We start from the raw sequence: 27,081 nt of genomic DNA, 5'->3' as shown, positions 1-27,081 counted from the left end.
ATAGTATCATGTCATCCGCAAACAGTGACAGTTTTACTTCTTCTTTTCCAATTTGTATTCCTTTTATTTCTTTTTCTTCTCTGATTGCCGTGGCTAGGACTTCCAGAACTATGTTGAATAATAGTGGTGAGAGTGGACATCCTTGTCTCGTTCCTGATCTTAGAGGAAATGGTTTCAGTTTTTCACCATTGAGAATGATGTTTGCTGTGGGTTTGTCATATATGGCCTTTATTATGTTGAGGTAGGTTCCTTCTATGCCCACTTTCTGGAGAGTTTTTATCAGAAATGGGTGTTGAATTTTGTCAAAAGCTTTTTCTGCATCTATTGAGATGATCATATGGTTTTTATTCTTCAATTTGTTAATATGGTGTATCACATTGATTGATTTGCGTATATTGAAGAATCCTTGCATCCCTGGGATAAATCCCACTTGATCGTGGTGTATGATCCTTTTAATGTGTTGTTGGATTCTGTTTGCTAGTATTTTATTGAGTATTTTTGCATCTATATTCATCAGTGATATTGGTCTGTAATTTTCTTTTTTTGTAGTGTCTTTGTCTGGTTTTGGTATCAGGGTGATGGTGGCCTCATAGAATGAGTTTGGGAATGTTCCTTCCTCTGCAATTTTTTGGAAGAGTTTGAGAAGGATGGGTGTTAGTTCTTCTCTAAATGTTTGATAGAATTCACCTGTGAAGCCATCTGGTCCTGGACTTTTGTTTGTTGGAAGATTTTTAATCACAGTTTCAATTTCATTACTTATGATTGGTCTGTTCATATTTTCTGTTTCTTCCTGATTCAGTCTTGGAAGGTTATACCTTTCTAAGAATTTGTCCATTTCTTCCAGGTTGTCCATTTTATTGGCATAAAGTTGCTTGTAGTAGTCTCTTAGGATGCTTTGTATTTCTGCGGTGTCTGTTGTAACTTCTCCTTTTTCATTTCTGATGTTATTGATTTGAGTCCTCTCCCTCTTTTTCTTGATGAGTCTGGCTAATGGCTTATCAATTTTGTTTATCTTCTCAAAGAACCAACTTTTAGTTTTATTGATCTTTGCTATTGTTTTCTTTGTTTCTATTTCATTTATTTCTGCTCTGATCTTTATGATTTCTTTCCTTCTGCTAACTTTGGGTTTTGTTTGTTCTTCTTTCTCTAGTTTCTTTAGGTGTAAGGTTAGATTGTTTACTTGAGATTTTTCTTGTTTCTTTAGGTAGGCTTGTATAGCTATAAACTTCCCTCTTAGAACCGCTTTTGCTGCATCCCATAGGTTTTGGGTTGTCGTGTTTTCATTGTCATTTGTCTCTGGGTATTTTTTGATTTCCTCTTTGATTTCTTCAGTGATATCTTGGTTATTTAGTAACGTATTGTTTAGCCTCCATGTGTTTGTCTTTTTTACGTTTTTTTCCCTGTAATTCATTTCTAATCTCATAGCGTTGTGGTCAGAAAAGATGCTTGATATGATTTCAATTTTCTTAAATTTACTGAGGCTTGATTTGTGACCCAAGATGTGATCTATCCTGGAGAATGTTCCGTGCGCACTTGAGAAGAACGTGTAATCTGCTGTTTTTGGATGGAATGTCCTATATATATCAATTAAATCTATCTGGTCTATTGTGTCATTTAAAGCTTCTGTTTCCTTATTTATTTTCATGTTGGATGATCTGTCCATTGGTGTAAGTGAAGTGTTAAAGTCCCCCACTATTATTGTGTTACTGTCGATTTCCTCTTTTATAGCTGTTAGCAGTTGCCTTATGTATTGAGGTGCTCCTATGTTGGGTGCATATATATTTATAATTGTTATATCTTCTCCTTGGATTGATCCCTGGATCATTATGTAGTGTCCTTCCTTGTCTCTTGTAACATTCTTTACTTTAAAGTCTATTTTATCTGATATGAGTATAGCTACTCCAGCTTTCTTTTGATTTCCATTTGCATGGAATATCTTTTTCCATCCCCTCACTTTCAGTCTGTATGTGTCCCTAGGTCTAAAGTGGGTCTCTTGTAGACAGCATATATATGGGTCTTGTTTTTGTATCCATTCAGCCAGTCTATGTCTTTTGGTTGGGGCATTTAATCCATTCACGTTTAAGGTAATTATCGATATGTATGTTCCTATGACCATTTTCTTAATTGTTTTGGGTTTGTTTTTGTAGGTCCTTTTCTTCTCTTGTGTTTCCCACTTAGAGAAGTTCCTTTAGCATTTGTTGTAGAGCTGGTTTGGTGGTGCTGAATTCTCTTAACTTTTGCTTGTCTGTAAAGCTTTTGATTTCTCCATCAAATCTAAATGAGATTCTTGCCGGGTAGAGTAATCTTGGTTGTAGGTTCTTCCCTTTCATCACTTTAAGTATATCATGCCACTCCCTTCTGGCTTGCAGAGTTTCTGCTGAGAAATCAGCTGTTAACCTTATGGGAGTTCCCTTGTATGTTATTTGTTGTTTTTCCCTTGCTGCTTTCAATAATTTTTCTTTTTTTTTAATTTTTGCCACTTTGATTACTATGTGTCTTGGCATGTTTCTCCTTGGGTTTATTCTGTATGGGACTCTCTGCGCCTCCTGGACTTGGGTGGCTATTTCCTTTCCCATGTTAGGGAAGTTTTCAACTATAATCTCTTCAAATATTTTCTCTGGTCCTTTCTCTCTCTCTTCTCCTTCTGGGACCCCTATAATGCGAATGTTGTTGCATTTAATGTTGTCCCAGAGGTCTCTTAGGCTGTCTTCATTTCTTTTCATTCTTTTTTCTTTAGTCTGTTCCGCAGCAGTGAATTCCATCATTCTGTCTTCCAGGTCACTTATCCGTTCTTCTGCCTCAGTTATTCTGCTATTGATTCCTTCTAGTGTAGTTTTCATTTCAGTTATTGTATTGGTCATCTCTGTTTGTTTGTTCTTTAATTCTTCTAGGTCTTTGTTAATCATTTCTTGCATCTTCTCAATCTTTGCCTCCATTCTTATTCCGAGGTCCTGGATCATCTTCACTATCATTATTCTGAATTCTTTTTCTGGAAGGTTGCCTATCTCCACTTCATTTAGTTGTTTTTCTGGGGTTTTTTCTTGTTCCTTCATCTGGTACATAGCCCTCTGCCTTTTCATCTTCTCTATCTTTCTGTAACTCTGGGTCCTGTTTTTGTATCCATTCAGCCAGTCTATGTCTTTTGGTTGGAGTATTTAATCCATTTACATTTAAGGTAATTATCGATATGTATGTTCCTATTACCATTTTCTTAATTGTTTTGGGTTTATTATTGTAGGTCTTTTCCTTCTCGTGTGTTTCCTGCCTAGGGAAGTTCCTTGAGCATTTGGTGTAAAGCTGGTTTGGTGGTGCTGAATTCTCTTAGCTTTTGCTTGTCTGTAAAGGTTTTAATTTCTCTGTCAAATCTGAATGAGATCCTTGCTGGATAGAGTAATCTTGGTTGTAGGTTTTTCTCTTTCATCACTTTATATATGTCCTGCCACTCCCTTCTGGCTTGCAGAGTTTCTGCTGAAAGATCAGCTGTTAACCTTATGGGGATTCCCTTATGTGTTACTTGTTGTTTTTCCCTTGCTGCTTTTAATATTTGTTCTTTGTATTTAATTTTTGATAGTTTGATTAATATGTGTATTGGCATGTTTCTCCTTGGATTTATCCTGTATGGGACTGTCTGTGCTTCCTGGACTTGATTAACTGTTTACTTTCCCATATTAGGGAAGTTTTCAACTATAACCTCTTCAAATATTTTCTCAGTCCCTTTCTGTTTCTCTTCTTCTTCTGGGACCCCTATAATTCGAATGTTGGTGCATTTAATGTTTTCCCAGAGGTCTCTGAGACTGTCCTCTATTCTTTTCATTCTTTTTTCTTTATTCTGCTCTGCAGTAGTTATTTCCACTATTTTATCTTCCAGGTCACTTATCCGTTCTTCTGCCTCAGTTATTCTGCTGTTGATCCCTTCTAGAGAATTTTTAATTTCATTTATTGTGTTGTTCATCTCTGTTTGTTTGCTCTTTAGTTCATCTAGGTCCTTGTTAAACATTTCTTGTATTTTCTCCATTCTATTTCCAAGATTTGGGATCATCTTTACTATCATTATTCGGAATTTTTTTTCAGGTAGACTGCCTATTTCCTCTTCATTTGTTAGGTCTGGTGGGTTTTTGCCTTGCTCCTTCATCTGCTGTGTGTTTTTCTGTCTTCTCATTTTGCTTAACTTACTGTGTTTGGGGTCTCCTTTTCGCAGCCTGCAGGTTCGTAGTTTCTGTTGTTTTTGGTGTCTGTCCCCAGTGGCTGAGGTTGGTTCAGTGGGTTGTGTAGGCATCCTGGTGGAGGGGACTAGTGCCTGTGTTCTGGTGGATGAGGCTGGATCTTGTCTTTCTGGTGGGAAGGTCCATGTCTGGGGTGTTTTTTGGGGGTGTCTGTGGCCTTATTATGATTTTAGGCAGCATCTGTGCTAATGGATGGGGTTGTGTTCCTGCCTTGCTAGTGTTTGGCATAGGTTGTCCTGCACTGTAGCTTGCTGGTCGTTGAGTGGAGCTGGGTCTTGGCCTTGAGATGGAGATCTCCGGGAGATTTTTGCCGTTTGATATTATGTGGAGCTGGGAAGTCTCTTGTGGACCAGTGTCCTGAACTTGGCTCTCCCACCTCAGTGGCACAGCCCTGACGCCTGGCTGGAGCACCAAGAGCCTGTCATCCACACGGCTCAGAATAAAAGGGAGAAAAAAAAGAAAGAAAGAAAGAAGAAGGTAAAATAAAATAAAATAAAATAAAATAAAGTTATTGAAATAAAAAATAATTATTAAGAAAAAAATGTTTTTAAGTAATAAAAAAAGAAACAAAAAACGGACAGACAGAACCCTATGACAAATGGTAAAAGCAAAGCTATACAGACAAAATCACACACAGAAGCATACACATACACACTCACAAAAAGAGAAAAAGGGAAAAAAATATATATATAGCATTGCTCCCAAAGTCCACCTCCTCAATTTGGGATGATTTGTTGTCCATTCAGGTATTCCACAGATGCAGGTACATCAAGTTGATTGTGGAGATTTAATCCGCTGCTTCTGAGGCTGCTGGGAGAAATCTCCCTTTCTCTTCTTTGTTCGTACAGCTCCAGGGGTTTCAGCTTTGGATTTGAACCCGCCTCTGCATGTAGGTCGCCTGAGGGCGTCTGTTCTTCGCTCACACAGGACGGGGTTAAAGGAGCAGCTGCTTCGGGGGCTCTGGCTCACTCAGGCCAGGGGGAGGGAGGGGTATGGATGTGGGGCGAGCCTGCGGCGGCAGAGGCCGGCGTGACGTTGCAGCAGCCTGAGGCGCGCCGTGCGTTCTCCCGGGGAAGTTGTCCCTGGATCACGGGACCCTGGCAGTGGCGGGCTGCACGGGCTCCCGGGAGGGGCGGTGTGGAGAGTGACCTGTGCTTGCACACAGGCTTCTTGGTGGCGGCAGCAGCAGCCTTAGCGTCTCATGCCCGTCTCTGGGGTCCGTGCTGATCGCCACGGCTCGCGCCCGTCTCTGGAGCTCCTTTAAGCGGTGCTGTTAATCCCCTCTCCTCGCTCACCAGGAAACAAAGAGGCAATAAAAAGTCTCTTGCCTCTTCGGCAGCTGCAGACCTTTTCCTGGCCTCCCTCCTGGCCAGCTGTGGCGCACTAGCCCCCTTCAGGCTGTGTTCACGCCGCAACCCCAGTCCTCTCCCTGCGATCCGACCGAAGCCCGAGCCTCAGCTCCCAGCCCTGCCCGCCCCGGCGGGGGAGCAGACAAGCCTCTCGGGCTGCTGAGTGCTGCTCGGCACCGAGCCTCCGTGCGGGAATCTCTCCGCTTTGCCCTCCGCACCCCTGTGGCTGCGCTCTCCTCCGTGGCTCCGAAGCTACCCCCCTCCACCACCCGCAGTCTCCGCCCGCTAAGGGGCTTCCTAGCGTGTGGAAACCTTTCCTCCTTCACAGCTCCCTCCCAGAGGTGCAGGTCCCGTCCCTATTCTTTTGTCTCTGTTGTTTCTTTTTTCTTTTGCCCTTCCCAGGTACGTGGGGAGTTTCTTGCCTTTTGGGAGGTCTGAGGTCTTCTGCCAGCGTTCAGTAGGTGTTCTGTAGGAGTTGTTCCATGTGTAGATGTATTTCTGATGTATTTGTGGGGAGGAAGGTGATCTCTGTGTATTACTCTTCCGCCATCTTGAAGCTCCTCCTCAATAAACATTTTTTAAGATGAAAATAGCAAGAGTTGACAAGGATGAGGAGAAAGTGGAACTCTCATACATTGCTGATGAGAATGTAAAATGGTGCCGCCACTAGGTAAAAAGTTTTGTGGTTCCTCAAAAATTTAAATATAGAATTAATCATATGACATATGATTCAGCTAATTCCACTCTCAAAACAATTGGAAACAGATATCAAACAAATACTTGTACACTAGATTCACAGCAGCATTATTTACAATAGCCAAGTGGTAAAAACAATCCAAATATTCATCAACAATGAACGGATAAACAAAATGTGGAATATACATGCAATGCAATATTCTTCAACCATAAAAGGAATGAATTACTGATATGTGCTACAATGTAGTTAAACCTTGAAAGCATTATGGTAGGGGAAAGAAGCCAGACACACAAGGTCACATGCTGTATGACTCCATTTATGCAAAATATCTAGAGTTGGTAAAGCTATAGAGACCGAAAGCCAGTTGTGGTTGCCAAATGCTGAGGGGATTAGGGAATGGGGAATCACTGCTTAATGGCTACGGGCTTTCCTTTGGGGGTGACAGAAATGTTTTAGAAGTAGAGAGAGGTGGTGATTGCATGTCATTGTGAATATACTAAATGCCCCTGAATTATTCATTTTAAAATAATTTTATGTTACATGAATTTCACCGCAGTAAAAAATAAATAAATAAATAAGTAACAAGAGGCGAAGGCAGAACTTATGCGGATGGATACAGGAAAGAATAGAAACTTTTGAAAAGACCCTGTAATAAGCTCACCTAGGCCTGCTGTCTAGAAGGGCATACCTATTCTTCTGTAGATAAACTCAAACCACTCTTTTGTTGCCTCTGGACTCTTAATTAGTATCAGATCTCAGTATGCTTCAAGGGAACAGGTACAAAGTCTGACCCAAAAGAAAGCACTTACACTTTAAAAGAATCGTAATGTTTTGCTAACTTATGCTGCATGAAAATGGGAAATATATTGTGCAGATGCATTCTAAGAGTGTTAGATTAAGGAGGAATGTAACTATGAAATTATTGTTATGAGTATGGATTTAATGTGTAATTTCAAGTGACTGGAAGTCTTATTAACAGTTTGCTTGATTAATTGGCTGAAATTTGGACTTAAAGGTGGCCTTCACTGCAGTCTTGAAGCTAAAACTTCCGTGGAATTATGAGAGACATAAATCCACAGTAGGTGAAGTAGGAATTTTGGAGTGAACTTATGATATGCATTCACCTCCACTACATTTTCGGAACAAAAACCCAAATCTCTCTTAAGGCATAGAGAAATACATTAGTAAGGGAAAACCAGCTTCTTTTAAAAGCTCTTTGCTGACTGTTCTCTGCAGGCCAAGTATGTTGGTGCAAGATGCTGCCACTAAGAGAGGCCTCTCTAATTTTTTCAATGAATTTATGGGTTATTAGAGTAACAGGGGCCAGGTGAGAGTGATGAGCTACCAGAGACAAGGTGGATGCAGTGTTCATAATGTACAGCAGGGATGACTGGTAAATAGGATGCTTTGATCCTGAGAACCTCTGTTGGTGGCTAATTGATCACAGTGTCTCTCAGAATGAAATGGGAAGCCTTAATCTACAAATTTGGAAAAAATCAAGGTCTGGTAGCCAGAAACTTGATGTAAGTCTTTACAATGATGAGTCAAGCCCTCCTACCTAGTTTCTAGACCTAAGCCAGTTCAGGGACCTGAAACCTCCTAATTAAATTGGGTCCCCTTGTGGAAGAACCCTAAAACACTACCAACAGTATATACTGTAAGTCTTCTTCTAAACCTTCACCCAGAAGGATGTGTTGCCAATTACTAGAGTGACCATACATGGGGAAAACAGATATATTCAAACATTTTAGGAATTAAAAGTGTTGTCTGTTGACTTACCCCCAAAATAACACCAGAATAACCTGCAGATCAAACAAGGCCAAAATTATTACTTAATTAGAAAAGGTAAACACCATCTTGACAGAATCTTAGTTTCATAATGGAAGATCAATATTTAACGTGTATAGATTTAGGAACAGGATTTGAGTAGTTTGAAGTGGCTCTAACAATGCAGGGATCTGACTGGAACTGGCCAAAATCCATGATTTAACAGGATTGATGGTCACCATGAGCATGAGTTGGGGAGGAGTCTTGGTGAGAAAACAATTATTTGGTAAGAAGCTGAGTTTGGCCAGCTGAGTCATCCATCGTCCAGGAAAGAGGACTGATTGAACAGTCTACTGCTCAGATAAAGCTAACAATGAAGTTCTGTTCTGACTTACAGCCTTATCATCCTGGGCAAGAATTTCCTGGAATATATGGAAAAGTCTTATTGATGTAAGGGCTTTCATTTTGAATCTTGATAATTAAGTCATGTGAATGCAGACGGTCTTAGTTTGCTCTAGATAGTGGCTCTAAATTGATACTAATTTCTTGTGACCCCAAACTCCACTGCAGTCTACCAAAGTGGGGGGTTATGATGATGAGGTGATAAGCGGTGTTTTGGCCCAAGTTCAAATCACAGTGGTCCAAGTAGGTCTGTAAACCTATCGCGTAGCTGTTTCCCAGATCCTTAATGTGTATTTGGAATAGTCATACCCAGAAACTAGCAGGAAACCCATACTGGCTCTCTGAACTGTAGCGGGAGTTTTATTAGGGTAGAAGGAACAAGTGGAAGCTCAGGAACTTCTATTTCCTACCAGACAGTAAATAAAAATTAATACTGCATCTCTAGGAGACCTGCATGTATTAATGCTACCATAAACTTGAAATGTGCACATCTTTTTTTGGCCTTTACAGAAGGTGAATGGACCTTAGAAAATTACTATAGATTGTTGTAAAGTGAATCAGATGGTAACTTTAACTGCAGTGGCTGTTACCGCCTATGTACTTACAGAATGCCTCAGATATAATCAAAGTACCTTGCTCAAAATTGCTTCTGACCAGGAAATTTTTTCACAGCCAAAGAATGGCAGCAATGAACTTGTGTCCATAGAACTGACTGGTCTTGTATGTGTGTCATCACTCAGAAGCAGTTGGCCTCAGTTATGGTACCAACTCATTTACAGTGTCATTTCAGAAATAAGATCCTGAAAATATGGAGTTCTATCTCATATAATGCAATATGTGCTTTGATTCAGTAATCAATATATGGGGCTATTTCTCCCATAACTGAACAACAATGGTCCCATCCAATAGAAATTGAAATTTTACCTGGTTATTTTAGACTTCTCATGCCAGTGAACTAATAGGTAAATAAGACAGCAGCTCCACTAGAGTGGGGTGGGTTGATTCATATCAATTACAAGGGTTATAGAGGACAATCCTGAGACAGGGGATTCTCTGGGGCATCTTTCAATACTTCCATGTCCAACAGTAAAAGATAATGGAAAAGTACAGCCACCAAAAATACAGGTAGTACCAATGAGGATTCAGACCTTTTTGGAATGAAGACATAGAGTACACCACCAGATAAATTATCCCAAAGACATGAGGTTCTAGCTGAGAGCAAAGGAAATAAGGAATGGAAAATGGAAGAAGAAAGTTATAAATATCAATTATGGCTTCATGATCAATTAGCCTGGTGGTGTGTGTGTGTGTACATGTATGTGAGCTAGTTTGTTCTTATCTCTCTCTCTGCTCCTTCCTCTTACTATTTGTATACTGATTGCTGTTGATAGCTAATATGCAGAGATTGTGACTGAATATGAGCTATAACTAACATTGCCCGTAGATGGATACTATAACTAATGAAGGATAACATGTATATGAAGAATAGTTACACATTGTTATGCTGTTGTTGCTATTTAACAGAAGTTCAAATATGGGTAAAATGATCTGGATGCTGAGTAGCCAAAGGGGTGAAGTGTGCCAGTTCTTAAACTACTGCCTCAGCTCAAAATTCACATTTCTACACTCCAATTTTTTATTCTAGGGCTGCTTTGTCTTCAAGGTTCACAATAGGATCTGCCAATAGGGCCACTAGAAGGAGACCATAGGTCAGGGGAGGAGCTAGAAAACTCTTTCATGATTTCCTGTTTTCTTCTGTCCAACCAATCCAGCAATGTCTCTTCATCCTGGCAGTTGGCTTGACTTTGCAGTTTATTTTCACACTCACAGAACCAGTCTCATCCGGTCCTTCAGAGGCACAAGCACTAGCTGACCAACCCCTATTCCTTGGCAGTCTGGGGATAGAGACTCTCCTGTGAACTTCTGGGGTGTCAGAACCAACTGCATAGCCGCCACTTGTCAGAAGGCTAGGACTGAGCTCTGCAATCCCCTCTTTTTCCTCTAGGCTCTGGAGGAACCATCATAAGTCAGGGCAGAGCAGGCTTCTCTATGTCTCCTGTGGGAGACACCTCCATAGGTACCTCCTCAGACATCTGGACTCTAAGACTTCGGGTTTTAATGACTCTAACCTCTCCCTTTACATCCCCAGGCCTAGGAATAGTAGCTTCTTTCTGCAGGTTGTTTATTCCTCTTCAGTCCTTAGTGTTCTTGTTTTGTCATTTCAGATCTCAAATATCTGGTTAACAACTCTTTACACTACATTTTTTTCTGCTAAAATAATAGATATGGTTTTATTCCTGGCTGGACCCTGTCTGATATATAAGATATAAAATAATGACTCAATTTCTGTCTTTATTTCTGTTCTAATATTCAACTTCCAAAACATATAGTTTTACTTTTGCAGAACTTGAAGTACAGAAGTAATCACAGTTGCCACAGCAAATTTGGTATGTGAATAGTGCTTTTAAAAATGTTTTCATATATATTATCCCATTAGATGCCTCTTCCTGCATTCATTCAATAAAGTCTTATTAAGCAACTGCTGTCTCTAAGGCACAGAGCCAGGTACTGGAAATACACAAATAATTTCTAAGCAGTAAAGGGTATATTTATATCTCTTAAAGGAAGGTTTATAAAGCCTCTAATGGGAGAAGACTAGGGACCACCCAAAAAAGAATTATAGAGACTCAATTTCTGCCATCTAGAAAGTTTTTATTTAAAATATCCATATTTATTAGGTAAAATCATCAATTTAACAATATAGATGACACATAAAGGAAAAAGGACAGTGCCCGGCACATAGTAAGCCTTCAACAAAACACAGTTATAACCAAGAATTAAGAAATAGAGTGAATTTACTTCAAGGACTTCATAAATGATCAATAATGACAAAAATGACAATGCATTGCTTCTTCATGGGGCTTTAGATTTACATGTAGTGATCCCTACAGAATTCCTGTGAGGTTAAGGCAGGTGTCATGATTCCCATTTATTGATGAGGAAACAGACACTCCCAAAGGGTGAATGACTTTGCAACATGCAACCAGGAGGTGGCAGCACCAGGTACCAGATGCCCTGGCCGTCAGTGCCAACTGCCAATCCTGCAACGATCCAGCCCTTTCTTTAGGGCCCCCATCACCTCCCGGTTCCTCAAGCTATAAATGAGAGGGTTGAGCATAGGAGTAAGGACTGTGTAGAAGATAGAGACCACATTGTCATGGCTTGGGGCCTGGTAGCGCCTGGGTCTCAGATAGATAAACATGGCTGCCCCACAGAAGAGGGACACAGCTGTCAGGTGGGAAGAACAGGTGGCCAGAGCCTTTTTATGGGCCTGAGCAGAGTGCATGGGGAGCACAGATCCCCGGAGGTGAACATAAGAGGCCACGATGATGGAGAAGGGCGGGAGCAGCATGAAAACATAGCAAGCAAAAAACAGGGTATCAAAAATGGATGTGTCTGCACAGGCCAGTTTCAATAAAGCTGGCACCTCACAGAAGAAGTGGTCCACATTCCCTGAGCCACAGTAGGGTAAGCTCATGGCTCCTGCCATCTGCATCATTCCACCTATTATCCCAAAAGTCCATGAACTCCCAGCAAGCTGGAGACAGACCCTCTGACTCATGAGGATGGGATAGTGAAGTGGGTGGCTAATGGCTACACAGCAGTCATAAGCCATGAGTCCCAGCAAGAGCCCTTCAGATCCCACAAGAGAGATGAAAAAAACGATTTGTATGCCACAACACACAAAGCAGATGGATTTTCAGCCAGACTGAAGTTGACTGCCATCTTGGGCACAATGGCACAGACCAACATGAGGTCCATGAAGGAGAGGTGACTGAGGAAGAAGTACATGGGTGTACAAGAGGATCAATGTGGATGAGGAAGATGAGGAGGACATTCCCACAGAGAGCAACTGTGGAGACCACCATAACCACAGAGAACAGGGCAAGATCAGCCTGGCTATGAGAAAAGATTCCCAAGAGGATGAAGCCATCTATAGATGATTGGTTCAACCATATCCCCATGGTTCAGTTGTTCACAGTCACCTGAGAACATGGACAGAGAAATTCGAAGATTGAGTGACATGTCTTTATTTATCTCTGGATTATTATTCTTCAGTCATCTGTATCTTTTGTAATTTATTAGAGCACAACAGTATATGCCTAGGGACATACAAGAGGATATTCTTTCATTTTCCCCATGACACAGATGATAGGATCTTTGCTAGCTAATAGAATTGAACAATTTATCTACATTTGTACATATCCATACCAAGAAGAATAGAAACTGAATTATTTTATGTGTCACAGGACTGTTGGACAATCCTCCTTCAATAGGCAAAATATCGGCTTTCCCATATGGCACTGACTCTTTTTAGCTGGGATTAAATGGACTCAGTAAACTATCTCTAGCAGGACTTGGACCATTTCAACCCCAAGAGATAATTCATATATGTTACAATAAAGGAAAGTAATGGAGACTTGAGATGTTCATTATTTTGCTTAGGCCAAATATCTTGGAATCATTTTTTAATTCCTCTGTCTTTTATTCCCTAGATCCAAACCATCAGTAAAGCCTCTTGGCTACACATTCAGAATACCTCAGAATCCAATGAATGCTTATCCCCACTGCAACTGCCCTGGTCCAAGCCACCATCTTCTCTCAGATGGACTATTATAGGCTTCTATCCAGTCTCTTGACATCTATCTTTGAATCCCTTGAGTCTGTTCTCATAACTATTCAAATGAGTCTGCTTAAAATGTAAGTCATATGATGTAATTCTCTTGCTGAAAGTAACTCAGTGACTCCCCAAATTACTCCAAATAAAGCCCAAATCCTTGCAGTGGCACACAAGGCCCTACATGATACACCCACACAGACACACACACACACACACACACACACACACACACACACACACTCATATACACCGATACCTCTGACCTCATCTCCTACCATGTCCCCTTCACTCACTGTGCTTCCTTGAATTTCCTTGGACAAATTGGACAAACACCTACCTTTGGACCTTTGCATTTTCTTCTCTTTGGAATGCTCTTTCCTCAGATTTCTGTCTCTCATCTGCTTCAGATTTTTATTCAAATGCCAACCTCTTTAGAGATGGCTTCTGTGAAAGTCACTGAAGTTATAAATGTCTTGCATTTTCAAGCCCTCCCCTGCTCTTGGTTTCTCCACAGCACTTATAACATTTAACACACACATGCTTACATTTTAAAACTTTTATGATCTGTCTCATCCCACTGGAATAAGAGCACCATTTATTATTCACCGTGACATTGGCAGCCCCTAGAAATGTTGCCTAGTTCATAGTATAACCTCAGTACATGTGTTGATTGAATAAAATAATCATGATGAAGTAATACATGGCTGCAGCTTCCATTTTCTGAAAGTAGAGAGACTCCCTCTTTAATTGATGGGAGCTCTTGTTCTTGACCTCAATATACTAGTTCACTGCTATATTTCTTCCTCTGAGGGACAGTGAGTGATATAGTAAGAACAATATTGAGGTATTTAAAAAAGAACAGGACTTCTCTGCAAATGGATGATAGTGGCATCCAGGAGACATTTGTTTGGGGTGTATTCATGTCTACCTCACCTCCTTGCAAAGAGGAAACAAGTCAACCCCACAGAACACACTCTTTGTGTGAAGAAACAGAGTAATTTCAAAAACTAGGATAGGCCTTCCCAGATCCACCACCAGGGAGGCAGGCTCTGTGAGCTGAGATCTTACAGAATGGAGCACATCCTGACTCACGCCCAAAAAAGACATGCCCAGGTGTCTTTGCCAACAACAACACAAAGTTGTGATGTTGAAGCTAGCGGGGAGGTCCTACAGGAGCAAATCACTGTTCCTACAGCTTTCAAATACCATCTTGGCCATATCAGCCCCAGACTAAACCAATCAACTGAACCAACCAGGTCCCATAGACCTCACACCAGAAATTCCTCCTCTTGTGCTAAGGACGTACTGTGTGCAGAATCATTCAGCTACATGCACCTTCAAAGACATGCACTCTACACGTCCTCTTCTTCCCCCCACACTCCCACCACCTTATACTACAATACCATAGAGTTGATTAATGACATTTAAACTCCTTTGAATTCTAATTCTTATACCACTGTGTACTCATCACCTCCACTTGGCTGTGCAATGAGCTTATGCTACCTAATGTGACCAAATAGAGTCCTTGGTCTCCTCTGGAGAAACACCTGGTCTAACCTTCTTCCCAGGTAAATTAAGGGCAGGTCTGTCCAGCTGCCAAAGATACAACACATGGGTCATATTGAACCTCTCCTTCCCGCGCACATCCCAACATCATAAATCCCTGCTGGTTCTTCCTGCGAAGTGTATCTAACCCTGACCACTTCCCGATCTTGCCCATCCCACCTGGCCACACTGTCATCACCACTCCCCTGGTTGATGGTGGCCCCTAACTGAACTTGCCTCATCATTCATTCCATCCTTGCCCCCATCCCAGTCTCTTTGCACACAGCACTAAAGTGAGCCCATCTCTATAAGAAGATGGGTTCTTGAAGCAGAATAAAGGAATGCTTTTATCAGCAGACCTTCCATCACCACCCAGACCTCCTTTTCTTCCACTCTCCCCAGAATGCCCATGACTCTCGTCTCACCAGCATCCTGTGTTTCCTCCCACACCAGCCTCGGAGGCCTTGGTCCTTGCTCTTGCCCATTCATGGAAATCTCTTCCCACATATGCTCCACCTTGTCTGCTCACCTCCTAACTAACTTTCTCAGCCAGGGCTTCCTCACACCTACTTGGAGTTGAAATCCCTCTTCCCTCCCCATTCCTTCCCTGCCTTATGTTTCTCTTAGCATTCAACACCATTGGGCATGCTACATTTAATTCATATGAATTTGTTTTCTGCTTTCCAACTAGAACCTATATCCCCCAATTCCACTTTTTCTCATGGGAGGATCCCCGGCTCTTAGAGCAGTGACTGGCATGTATTATGCCTTCAGTAAATACTGTCAAATGATTGATTGTAATATGCAAACAACTCAAGAAACTATTCTAGCATCTCACATATTCATTTCCTGCTCATCAACTTCATTCCTTTCTGCTGACTAGTTAATGGCTGCATTTTTCTTCCTAGAAATGACACCATAAAGAAGCCACCTTGTATCTAAAATATACTTTGGGGGACAAGGTGACTCTATGTCACATATCGACCCTCTCCTTCCTGCTCCTTTACCTCCATGTCTCCCCACTCATCCTTTTTCCTCCTGTACACCACTCTTCAACCTAGGAGCCCAACACTATGGTCCCCGATCCAAACACAGGGAAAGAGGAAAGAAAAAGGTCAATGATACATTTTCTTTCTTTAGAAAGAAAAACAGAAATAGATCAAATGAAAAAGACTAGAAGAAAGAAAGGAAAGACACATAACACTAAAAGGTATGTGCCCATCACCTACTCCAAAAAAAAAGAAAAAAGGCTGAAAGAGGCAGACAACAACAGGAAGAAGAACTGCTGATAATTTTTTTAACATCTTTATCGGAGTATAATTGATTTACAATGGTGTGTTAGTTTCTGCTTTATAACAAAGTGAATCAGCTATACATATACATACATCCCCATATCTCCTCCATCTTGTGTCTCCCTCCCACCTTTCCTTTCCCATTCCTGTAGATGGACACAAAGCACCGAGCTGATCTCCCTGTGCTATGCGGCTGCTTCCTACTAGCTAGCTATTTTACATTTGGTAGTGTGTATATGTCCATGCCACTCTCTCACTTCGTCCCAGCTTACCCTTCCCCCTCCCCATGTCTTCAAGTCCATTCTCTATGTCTGTGTCTTTATTCCTGTCCTGCCCCTAGGTTCTTCAGAACCTTTTTTTTTAGATTCCATATTGATGTGTTAGCATACAGTACTTGTTTTTCTCTTTCTGACTTACTTCCCTCTGCATGACAGTCTCTAGGTCCATCCGCCTCACTAAAAATAACTCAATTTCATTTCTCTTTATGGCTGAGTAATATTCCATTGTATATATGTGACACATCTTCTTTATGCATTCATCTGTCAATGGACACTTAGGTTGCTTCCATGTCCTGGCTATTGTAAATAGAGCTGCAATGAACATTGTGGTACATGACACTTTTTGAATTATAGCTTTCTCAGGGTATACACCCAGTAGTGGGATTGCTGGGTCGTATGGTAGTTCTAGTTTTAGTTTTTTAAGGAACCTCCATACTGTTCTCCATAGTGGCTCTATCAATTTACATTCCCACCAACAGTAGAAATGCTGATAATTAAATATAAATGTAAAATGACCAGCAACCAGTAATAGATGCAGCAAAGAGGAGTGAAGGGGGTGACAGGAAATGACCCTCACTCACCTTTAAGTGGGTTCCCTGAAGGAAAACCAATTCAGCAGATACCATGGGGAGGAGATTCCAGCATCAAAATCATTTCTTCATCCTTCCATGTGTTTGCACTTACTGGATCAGCGGGGTCAGGGAGGAGCCCCCCGGCTCTGACCTCCTTCCTCAGCTCCCACCGACCTCTCAGTCCAGCTGTGGGTGTCCACGTCACCCTCAGCCTCCCTGTGACTCTCTAGCTCAGACAATGGGCCTCAGACAGACAACAACCTCCTCTCAGCAAAAGGGGTGTGGAGAAAGTGAACTTAGTCAAGGAGACGGTGGTGGGCAGATGGGGACAGAGCCAGGATCCGTGTATCTGAGCCCACCCCCTGATGCCCGTCCCCCTTCCATGGGCTGCCTCCCAGCCTGGGTTGCAGAACTGTCTCCCGCTGCCCATGCAGGTGCTTAACACTGAACCTGAGTGAGGAAGGTAAAGCTGTGAAGTCCCAGGGGAGCCCACAAACTCTAGCCCTAGAGCAGAATCTCCCAAGTTTATAATTAAAGAAATTCAAAACAGGGAGCTTGGGGACAGGACCAGAAGAAGGGCCAGTGGGACAGTGTGGGGAAACCTGGTCATGGGAGGGGCACAGGGCAGCCAGGGCACAGGAAGTGGGACAAGTTTCTTGGTGCTTTACCCCTCACCACGAACAAATTCCACACTTCCCCAGTGACCCCAAGGGCCCTCATGGTGTCTCCTCCCTTGGGTTCCTTGATAGGCTTTCTCTGCACCCCACAATCTCACATGTTTTTTGCCGGCCCCATGAAGTCAACATACATTTATTGAGAACCCATGATATATAGAGCACTGGGTGAGGCTGTTATGCTTGAATCACAGGTGGAGACTGAACACAATCCTGCCCCTGAGAAGTTTATAACCTGATGGGAGGGAAAGAAGAGCACCCACATTCATGAGACTCACAGGGTGGCATGGGACTGGGTGCCATCCCAAACCCTGTCAGTCATTTCTGTAAGCTCAGTGCCTTTCACAGTTTGCTATGGACAGTCCTATGGTCTTCAGTTATGCCCCTCATCCCAGTGTAAGCATGGATAACACTCCCTTTCACTCTCAAGGATGTCCCCGGATTTTAAAAAAATATTTATTTATTTGTTTGTTTGTTTGGCTGCACCAGGTCTTAGTTGTGGCACGTAGGATCTCGGTTGCCGCGTACGGGATCTTCATTGCGGTGTGTGGGATCTAGTTCCCTGACCAGGGATCAAACCCGGGCCCCCTACATTGGGAGCGCAGAGTCTTAACCACTGGACCACCAGGGAAGTCCCATCCTGGATTTGATGATAATTTAATAGTCACTTTAATTTTGGCTTTATGTCCCATGGAAGGAGGTCAATTTTCAAAATGGCCAATTCATTGGAAACCAAATGGCCAGATCATCAACTTATGTTGTTCTTTTAACTCTTTGATATATGACTGGTTTTTGTTTTATTTTCACAGCAGCAATAAAACATGTTTTCCTGCCATACAAAGCTCTTGGGACCTTCAGTTGGAGACTGATGCTCAGAGAGGACAGATTAGATCAGAGGGCTGAGAGAAGGGGACTTGAAAGGAGAGGCGGGAAAACAAGGAGGTGAAGACAGAGGGACCTAGAAAAAATAGGCCTCTGTCAAATTAGTTCCAGGCACACCAAACAGGTTTTTGAAGAAACTCCTTACAGCCATCTCACACTCTTCTGCTCCAGCCTCCTTCTCTATCATTTCCCGCAACCCGCTGACCTACTCTGCTTCCCTATAGGTACTTGAAGTTTTTCCACTTCCACATTTTTCTCAAGTTAACCTCCCACTAGAACTTGCACTGCCTACTTTGTCTTTTCCTACTGAAACTCAATTTATTCTATAAAGACCCATCTAAAGCTCATCATTACTATTCTCACCTTCCAAAGATTCAATCCACATCCCTTCAGCCTCTGTGAGTTCCTACGGTCTACTGTCTGTACAATTGACAATTTATTCTGTTCTGCTGTGTGAAATCTGTTACATTACTATTTATTTAACCTACATAGTGATTGGGTGAAACTTGATTGCATACAACCAAGCAAGAGCTTTATGTTTAGCTAGGACCACTTTCACTCCTGGAAAATCCTTCACCACCTTTTTTTTTTTAAATTAATTAATTAATTTATTTATTTTTGGCTGTGTTGGGTCTTCGTTTCTGTGCCAGGGTTTCTCTAGTTGCGGCAAGCGGGGGCCACTCCTCATCGCGGTGCGCGGACCTCTCACTATCGTGGCCTCTCTTGTTGCGGAGCACAGGCTCCAGACGCGCAGGCTCAGCAATTGTGGCTCACGGGCCCAGTTGCTCCGCGGCATGCGGGATCCTCCCAGACTAGGGCTCGAACCCGTGTCCCCTGCATTAGCAGGCGGATTCTCAACCACTGCACCACCAGGGAAGCCCCTTCACCACCTTTGATGGAGATCAGGCTGATCTCAGAGCTGTCTGGTCTGCTTCAGGTGTAAGTCTATTCCTACTTAGCTAATCAAGACCAGCTTTCAGGTAGGATAAGATCTAGCCTGATACAAGTCATGACTTAAATCTCTCACCAACTTCAAAATCTCCCCTGTGGCCTCTGCCTAGTTCAGATCTGTTTGGGAGTTTGGGGACCTACCACAGGGAAGGGTGAAAGATTCTGTCTTTTCACTCTTTCTCCTGCTCCTTTCATTCTGATACTTAGAGATCTCTCTTCCTTCTTTGGTTTTCTAGGATTTAAGGAAGGATTATGGATGTGGGGGGCAATGGGGCACCCTTTTGAGTAGTATATATCAGTGTCATCTGCAGTGAGATATCCAAATTCCATTGTGTAATCTATCTATCTATCTATCTATATCTATCTATCTATCTATCTATCTATCTATCATCTATCATCATCCCTGCATGTTGATGGAAGTTGAATGCCCTCCCCACCCTCTGAGAATTCTGCAGTGACAGTTCCCTGACAAGGGCAGGCTCTCTCCAGTTGACCTCTTGTGACCCCCTCATTTCCTGACTCTTGCATTTTGCTTTCAGCCCCTCACACAGACCACTCTCAAGAGAGGGCTTTCCAAGAAGGCTTAAGATGGTAGCCTCACAAAGCATCTACTTGACAAACAAACAATCTAGTCATCTTGACCCTGGACTGTTGCTGCACTTTGTTCTTTTCTTGCCAGCATGAGCTGCCCCATCTTCTCTCACAACTGCAGAATTCTCCAAACACAAGTTCTACATTCACCTACATATACAGTCTCCTTGGAAACACATGCCAGGCTCTCCTTGGAGATCCCTCATCTGGTCAACTCCATGCAATCAAGCCCATGAGTGTCTGTAGTTAATGAGCATCCATCCAGAAGTTGAGGGGCCAGTCCCCTTTCTAAGGGTGTAAGGAAGGGAACTTTTGAATCCCTTATCAATCAGGGAGCAGAGAAGTAAAATGTCACTATAGTCAAACAGAGTTAGACTAGTTAATGTTTGATGCAGCATGGAGAAAAAAGGGATGTTTAGTGGGAGGGTGTAAGAGGAGCTTGTTATAAAATTGTTATGAAACTTGTCACATAAGGTGACTTCTATTTTGATGTTGAATGGTTTTCTGTTAACTTGAGGCACACAAAATCCTACCAAACACATCAATTCTTGATCAAAAATGCAACCTCCTACTCTGTTTGACAACTGATGTGTTCCTGATGGTCTCTGAGTGATGCACGTTGTATTTATCTGCTCAGGCTACCATGACAAACCACCAAAGACTATGTGGCTTAAACAACAAAAACTAATTAACTCACAGTTCTGGAGGCTGGAAAGTACAAGATCAAGTTTCTGGCAGGATTCAGTTTCAGGTGTGGGCTCTCTTCCTGGCTTGTAGACAGTGACTTTGTCCTCATGTGTTCTTTCCTCTGAGCATGTGCAGGGAAAGAGTGAGCTCTCTGGTGTCTCTTCTCATAAGAACACTAATCCTATCAGATAAGGACCCCATCCTTATAAACTCCATTAACCTTAATTACTTCCTTACTCCAAATACAGTCACACTGGGTATTATGGCATAACTCAAAAATTTGGGGGAGACAAACATTCATTTAATTACAGGCACCAATGATATTTTTAACTTTGGTATCAAATAAATGTTTAACAGAATTAAGTAAAATTAAATTAAAAATTTTTCCATGTTGAAGCTTTCTGTTTGTCAAAAAAAATAGGAAGACCTGGATAAGATAAAAGAGAAATTTGAAAGCATCAGAAAGAAACGACAGCCAAGACTTAGAGGCCAGAATCACAGAGAAAAAGGAAGCATGCTAAGGTGAACTCAGTTTTATCTGACCTTTTCCCCTTGAGTTGTCTGTTGATTAATATGTAGCATAAGGCTCAGAGGGTGAGAAACTGAGCATAAAACAGAGAAGAAAAGGTTAGGCATCGAGTAGACCTTTTGGTAGTCTGATGTGCTGGAGATCCAAAAATAGGTGTTAGGGCTTAGCAATGGGAAGTTATTCTCCTCTAAAATTTTTTTAAAAAGAAAAGAGACTTTTCAGGTGGACTGTTGAAAAGAACACACCCTAGAAGCAATGGTGAGCTGGAAAGAGATGAGCTCTCACAAAGACCATAATGCAGCTTTAAATCACTTCAGTCATAGATCATATTAAGGTGAATGTCCACCTTAAAGCAAAATCCAAAAGCAAAATCAAAAGCAAACCCTCTCTTTAGGAAGTAACAACCTTCAAATTATTTCTATGGTTTATAAAATTACCAGGCATCTCAGAAGATAAGACCAAATAAACAAACAAACAAAACAGGTAATAGAAGCAGACATAAAGGAGATTCAGGCTTAAGAGTTATAAGAAATGGACTTTGAAATAACCGTTATTTATATATTCAAGGGGGAAAAATCACACAGTGGAGAATTTTACTAGATACTTGGAATCAATAAAAAAAATCAAATGGAAATTTGAGAACTGAAAAATACATTAAATAAAATCGCAATCCCAACATATTTACCTCCAAATAGAATTTGAATTAACCTCCAGAATAGAATATAGGACAGCTGAATATAGGATTAGCACCAGTAGAAAATATTCAGACTGAAGCATAAAGGTAAAAAAGATACTTAATACAGCAAGCCTGCTCTAGCCTCAGGACAAGCCTCACCCAAGAGCAAGGGAACAACATCAGCAGGACAATCGCAGCCCTGCAGCCTGTGGACCCAGCCCACCCATCAGCAGGCCAGATCCTGCTCAGGAACTAGCTGGGCTCTGGCCCCACTTACCAGCAAGCCGACACAAGCTTTGGGACACCCCAGACCTTACAGGCAGCTGTGACAGGAACCAGCCCCAATGACCAGCTGTCTGGCGCCAGCCCTGGGACCCCTGGGCCTTGCAGCAAGACCCCAGGACACAGCTCTGCCTGCCAGTGGGCCAGCACTAGCCCCAGGGCCTGGCTTCACCCACCAGTGAACAGACACCAGACCTGGGATCTCCTGGACACTGACTCTGCCCACCAGTTAACCAGAAATAGCCCTGGGGTCCCTTGAGGTTATGCACCAGCCACCTCATGACCTGGCCCTGCCAACCAGCAGCATGCAGCATCTGCACAAAGCAGGGTCTGGCAACCAACCAGGCCAGGAGTGAACCAAGACTACCAGACCCAGTAGTCAGTTCATCAGTACAGAAAAACCCACACAGCCCACACAGGGGGACCCCTAGAGATACAGCTCTGTTGACAAGACAGGAGTGCACTGCTGAGATGCATAGGACATCTCCTACAAAAGTCCACTTATCCAAGGTCAAAAAACATAACTAACTTAGGAGATACATAGAAAATAGCAATTTAGGCAAAATGAGACAGGAACATGTTCCAAATGAAGGAACGGGATAAAACTCTTGTGAGGAAAAACAAATTGAGTGGAGATAGGAAATTTACACAAGAAAAAGTTCAGAGTGATGATCATAAAGATGATGAAAGAATTCAAGAGAAGAATGGAAGCACAGAGTGAGAAGTTAGAAGTTTTTAAGAGTTAGAAAATATGAAGAACAACCAAAGATGAAGAACACAATAAATGAAATGAAAATTACACTAGAAGGAATCAACAGTAGACTAAATGATACGGAGGAATGGATCAGTGAGCTAGAAGACAGAGTAGTGGAAATCACTGGAACTGAACCAAAAAGAAGAAGAAAAGAATGAGGACATTTTAAGAGACCTCTGGGACAACATCAAGTGCACTAATATTCCCATTATAAGGGTCTCAGAAGGAGAAGACAGAGAGAAAATAGGGGCTGAGAACATGTTTGAAGGCATAATAGATGAAAACTTCCCTAACCTAGGAATGGAAACAGACGTCCAAGTTCAGGAAGCACAGAGAGACCCACACAGGATTAACCCAAAGAGGAACAAACCAGGACACAATGTAATTAAAATGGCAAAAATTAAGATAAAGAGAGATTAGAAGCAGCAAGGGAAAAGCAAGAAGTTATATACAAGGGAACTCTCACAAGGCTATCAGCTGACTTTTCAGCAGAAACTCTGCAGGCCAGAAGGGAGTGGCTTGGCATATTTAAAGTGATGAAAGGGAAAAACCTACAACCAAGAATATACTACTCAGCAAGGCTCTCATTCAGACACTCTCTTCAATAAGTGGTGCAGGGGAAGCTGGATAACTACATGTAAAAGAATAAAATTAGAACATTCTCTATGATCATATACAAAAATAAATTCAGAATGGATTAAAGACCTAAATGTAAGACCAGAGACCGTAAAACTCCTAGAAGAAAATATAGGCAGATTACTCTTTGACATAAATCGCAGAAATATTTTTTTGGATCTGTCTCCTAGAGTAATGTAAATAAAAGCAAAAATAACCAAATGGGACATAATTAAACTTATAAGTTGTTGCACAGCAAAGGAAACCATAAACAAACAAACAAAAAGACAACCTACAGACTGGGAAAAAATATTTGTAAATGATATGACCAACAAGGCATTAATTTCCAAGATATACAAAAAGCTCAAAGAGCTCAATATCAAAACAAACAAACAAACAACCCAATCAAAACATGGGCGGAAGATCTAAATAGACATTTCTCCAAAGAAGACATACAGATGGCCAAGAGGCACATGAAAAGCTGCTCAAACATCATTAATTATTAGAGAAATGCAAATCAAAACTACGGTGAGGTATCACCTCACACTGATCAGAATGGTCATCATCAAAAAATCTACAAACAATAACTGCTGCAAAGGGCGTGGAGAAAAGGGAACCCTCATTCACTGTTGGTGGGAATGTAAATTGATACAGCCACTATGGAGAACAGTATGGAGATCCCTTAAAAAACTAAAAATAGAACTACCATACAACCCAGGAATCCCACTACTGGGCATATACCCTGAGAAAACCATAATTCAAAAAGAGTCATGTACCACAATGCTCACTGCAGCACTATTTACAATAGCCAGGACATGAAACAACCTAAGTGTCCATCGACAGATGAATGGATAAAGAAGATGTGGCACATAGATACAATGGAATATTACTCAGCAATAAAAAGAAATGAAATTGAGTTATTTGTAGTGAGGTGGATGGACCTAGAGACTGTCATACAGAGTGAAGTAAGTCAGAAAGAGAAAAACAAATACTGTATGCTAACACATATATATGGAATCTTAAAAAAAAAATGGTTCTGAAGAACCTAGGGGCAGGACAGGAATAAAGATACAGACGTAGAGAATGGACTTGAGGACACGGGGAGGGTGAAGGGTAAGCTGGGACAAAGTGAGAGAGTGGCATGGACATATTTACACTACCAAATGTAAAATAGATAGCTTAGTGGGAAGCAGCTGCATAGCACAGGGAGATCAACTTGGTGTTTTGTGACCACATAGAGGGGTGGGATAGGGATGGTGGGAGGGAGATGCAAGAGGGAGGGGATATGGAGATATATGTATATATATAGCTGATTCACTTTGTTATGCAGCAGAAACTAACACACCATTGTAAAGCAATTATACTCCAGTAAAGATGTTGAAAAAAAATCTACAAACAATAAATGCTGGAGAGGGTGTGAAGAAAGGGAACCCTCTTGCACTGTTGGTGGGAATGTAAATTGATACAGCCACTATGGAGAACAGTATGGATGTCCTTTAAAAAACTGAAAATAGAACTACCATATGACCCAGCAATCCCACTATGGGGCATATTCCTAGAGAAAATCATAACTCAAAAAGACACATGCACCCCAATGTTCATTGCAGCACTATTTACAATAGCCAGCTCATGGAAACAACCTAAATGCCTGTCGACAGACAAATGGATAAAGAAGTTTTGGTACATATATACAATGGAATATTACTCAGTCATAAAAAGGAACAAAACTGGGTCATTTGTAGGGACATGGATGGACCTAGAGACTGTCATACAGAGTGAAGTAAATCAGAAAGAGAAAAATGAATATTGTATATTAATGCATACATGTGGAATCTAGAAAAATGGTACAGATGAACCGGTTTGCAAGGCAGAAATAGAGACACAGACATAGAGAACAACATATGGACAGCAAGGGGGGAAAGGGGGATGGGGGGTAGGATGAACTGGAAGATTGGGATTGACATATATACACTAACTAATATGTATAAAATAGGTAACTAATGAGAACTTGCTGTATAGCACAGGGAACTACACTTCGCTGTACAGTAGAAACTAATACAACATTGTAAAACAACTATACCCCAATAAAAACAAAGCGGGGGTGGTGTAGAGTGAAATTCTCTCCCAAGTATCAAATGTATCTTTCTGGGGATATTTTGTGCATTTAAAAACCAGTACCTACATGAATTCCTTACCCATGTTTACACAAAATTTAGAACACTATAAACACTGTTCTACACCTTGATTTTCTAATTTTTAGTTTTTTATTTTAAAATATATATAATGTTTACAAGAGATTTATATATGTAGTGTTTCTTTGCTAACTTCCTGAGATGGAAATTAGACAGTTGGCTTTCTGCCTTTTTCATTTTTAAATATATCCATTTAAAGTTATGAATTTCCCACTAAGCATGGCTTTACCTATATTCCACAAGTTTGGACATGTCATATCTTTGTTATCTCTCTTTTCAAAATATTTTAAAATTTCCATTGTAATTTCTTATTTAACTCGTGGGTTACTTAGAAGCTTATCCCTTAATTTCCATATATACAAATATACTGTTGACCTGAAACAAATAGACTCCAGATATTTCTCCAGCAAAGATGGATTTATTCAGGATCAGCAGAAAATTGCAATTCAAGGTCTGCTACCATGGCGAGCCATATGCAAGTGCCCTAACAGCAAGGGAAGGAGAACCTTTTTTTGTTTTAACATCTTTATTGGAGTATAATTGCTTTACAATGTTGTGTTAGTTTCTGCTGTATAACAAAGTGAATCAGCTATACATATAAATATATCCCCATATCCCTTCCCTCTTGGCTCTCCCTCCCACCCTCCCTATCCCACCTCTCCAGGTGGTCACAAGTTGGGAGGGGTAGAGCAAACAGAATCCACAGCTTTTCATCTGCTGAGTCCTAGTCAGGAAAGAAGTTTTTCTTCTTCCTGTTGGGCTCTGCTATCATGGAAGGGCATGAGAGCTCCCCCTTTTTGTCTCACAGTTCTATTTAATTGAGTTTTCTGTTTACTAATTTTTCATAATACATATAAATGGATTTTCTAGTTTTGTTTATTTGTCAATTAATTTCTAGTGTAATACTAGAAGAATATTGAAATCTGTCTGATTTCAAGGCTCTGAAATATGTCAAGACTTGCTTTATGGAACAGCATGTGATCAATTTTGGCAACTGTTGGGTGTGCACTTGAAGAGAATGTGTATTTTGTGGTAGTTGGTTACAATTTTCTACTTATGTCCACTAGGTCAAGTTGCTACGCTAGTTATTCAAATCCTCCATATCCTTACTGGTATTTTTGTTACTGTATTCTAAAGTTACTAAGACATGTGTGCAAAAATGTCACATTATGTTGTGAATTTGTCTATTTCCACATTTAGTTCTTTCAAGTTTTCCTTTATATAAGGCCACATTGTTAGATACATATAATTTTTTTAATTTTTAAAAATTTTTTATTTTTTTACAGTAGGTCCTTATTGTTTATTTTAAATATAGCAGTGTGTACATGTCAATCACAAACTCCCAATCTATCCCACCCCCCCACTCTTCCCCCCATAACCATAAGTTCATTTTCTAAGTCTGTGAGTCTGTTTCTGTTTTGTAAATAAGTTCATTTGGATCA

General features: G+C 41.2%; 2 protein-coding genes across 5 annotated transcripts in view; both read right to left on the bottom strand.

Moving 5' to 3' along the window:
* Positions 1-26,271, bottom strand: part of LOC309622997 (olfactory receptor 2M3-like) — a gene marked incomplete at its 3' end in the record, with an annotated part of 89,514 nt that extends 63,243 nt beyond the window's left edge. For 2 of the 4 annotated variants that reach the window (XR_014241227.1, XM_082379537.1), the window contains exons 1-2: positions 22,074-26,271; positions 20,602-20,712 (exon numbers count right to left, since the gene is read on the bottom strand). The remainder of the gene's footprint in view (positions 1-20,601; positions 20,713-22,073) is intronic. The other 2 variants (XR_014241228.1, XR_014241229.1) reach the window with 2 other exon arrangements.
* Positions 7,173-16,796, bottom strand: LOC309622994 (olfactory receptor 2V1-like). The gene is given in 3 exon segments (XM_082379527.1): positions 7,173-12,200; positions 12,203-12,298; positions 12,301-16,796. Coding segments are annotated over 3 exon segments (939 nt in total). The 5' UTR covers positions 12,464-16,796; the 3' UTR covers positions 7,173-11,520.
* Positions 26,272-27,081: the final 810 nt, after the last annotated feature.

This window comes from Balaenoptera borealis (assembly GCF_965194805.1).
Source record: "Balaenoptera borealis genome assembly, chromosome: 2".
Classification (NCBI taxonomy): domain Eukaryota; kingdom Metazoa; phylum Chordata; class Mammalia; order Artiodactyla; family Balaenopteridae; genus Balaenoptera; species Balaenoptera borealis.
This window is presented reverse-complemented; position numbering and strand designations above follow the sequence as displayed.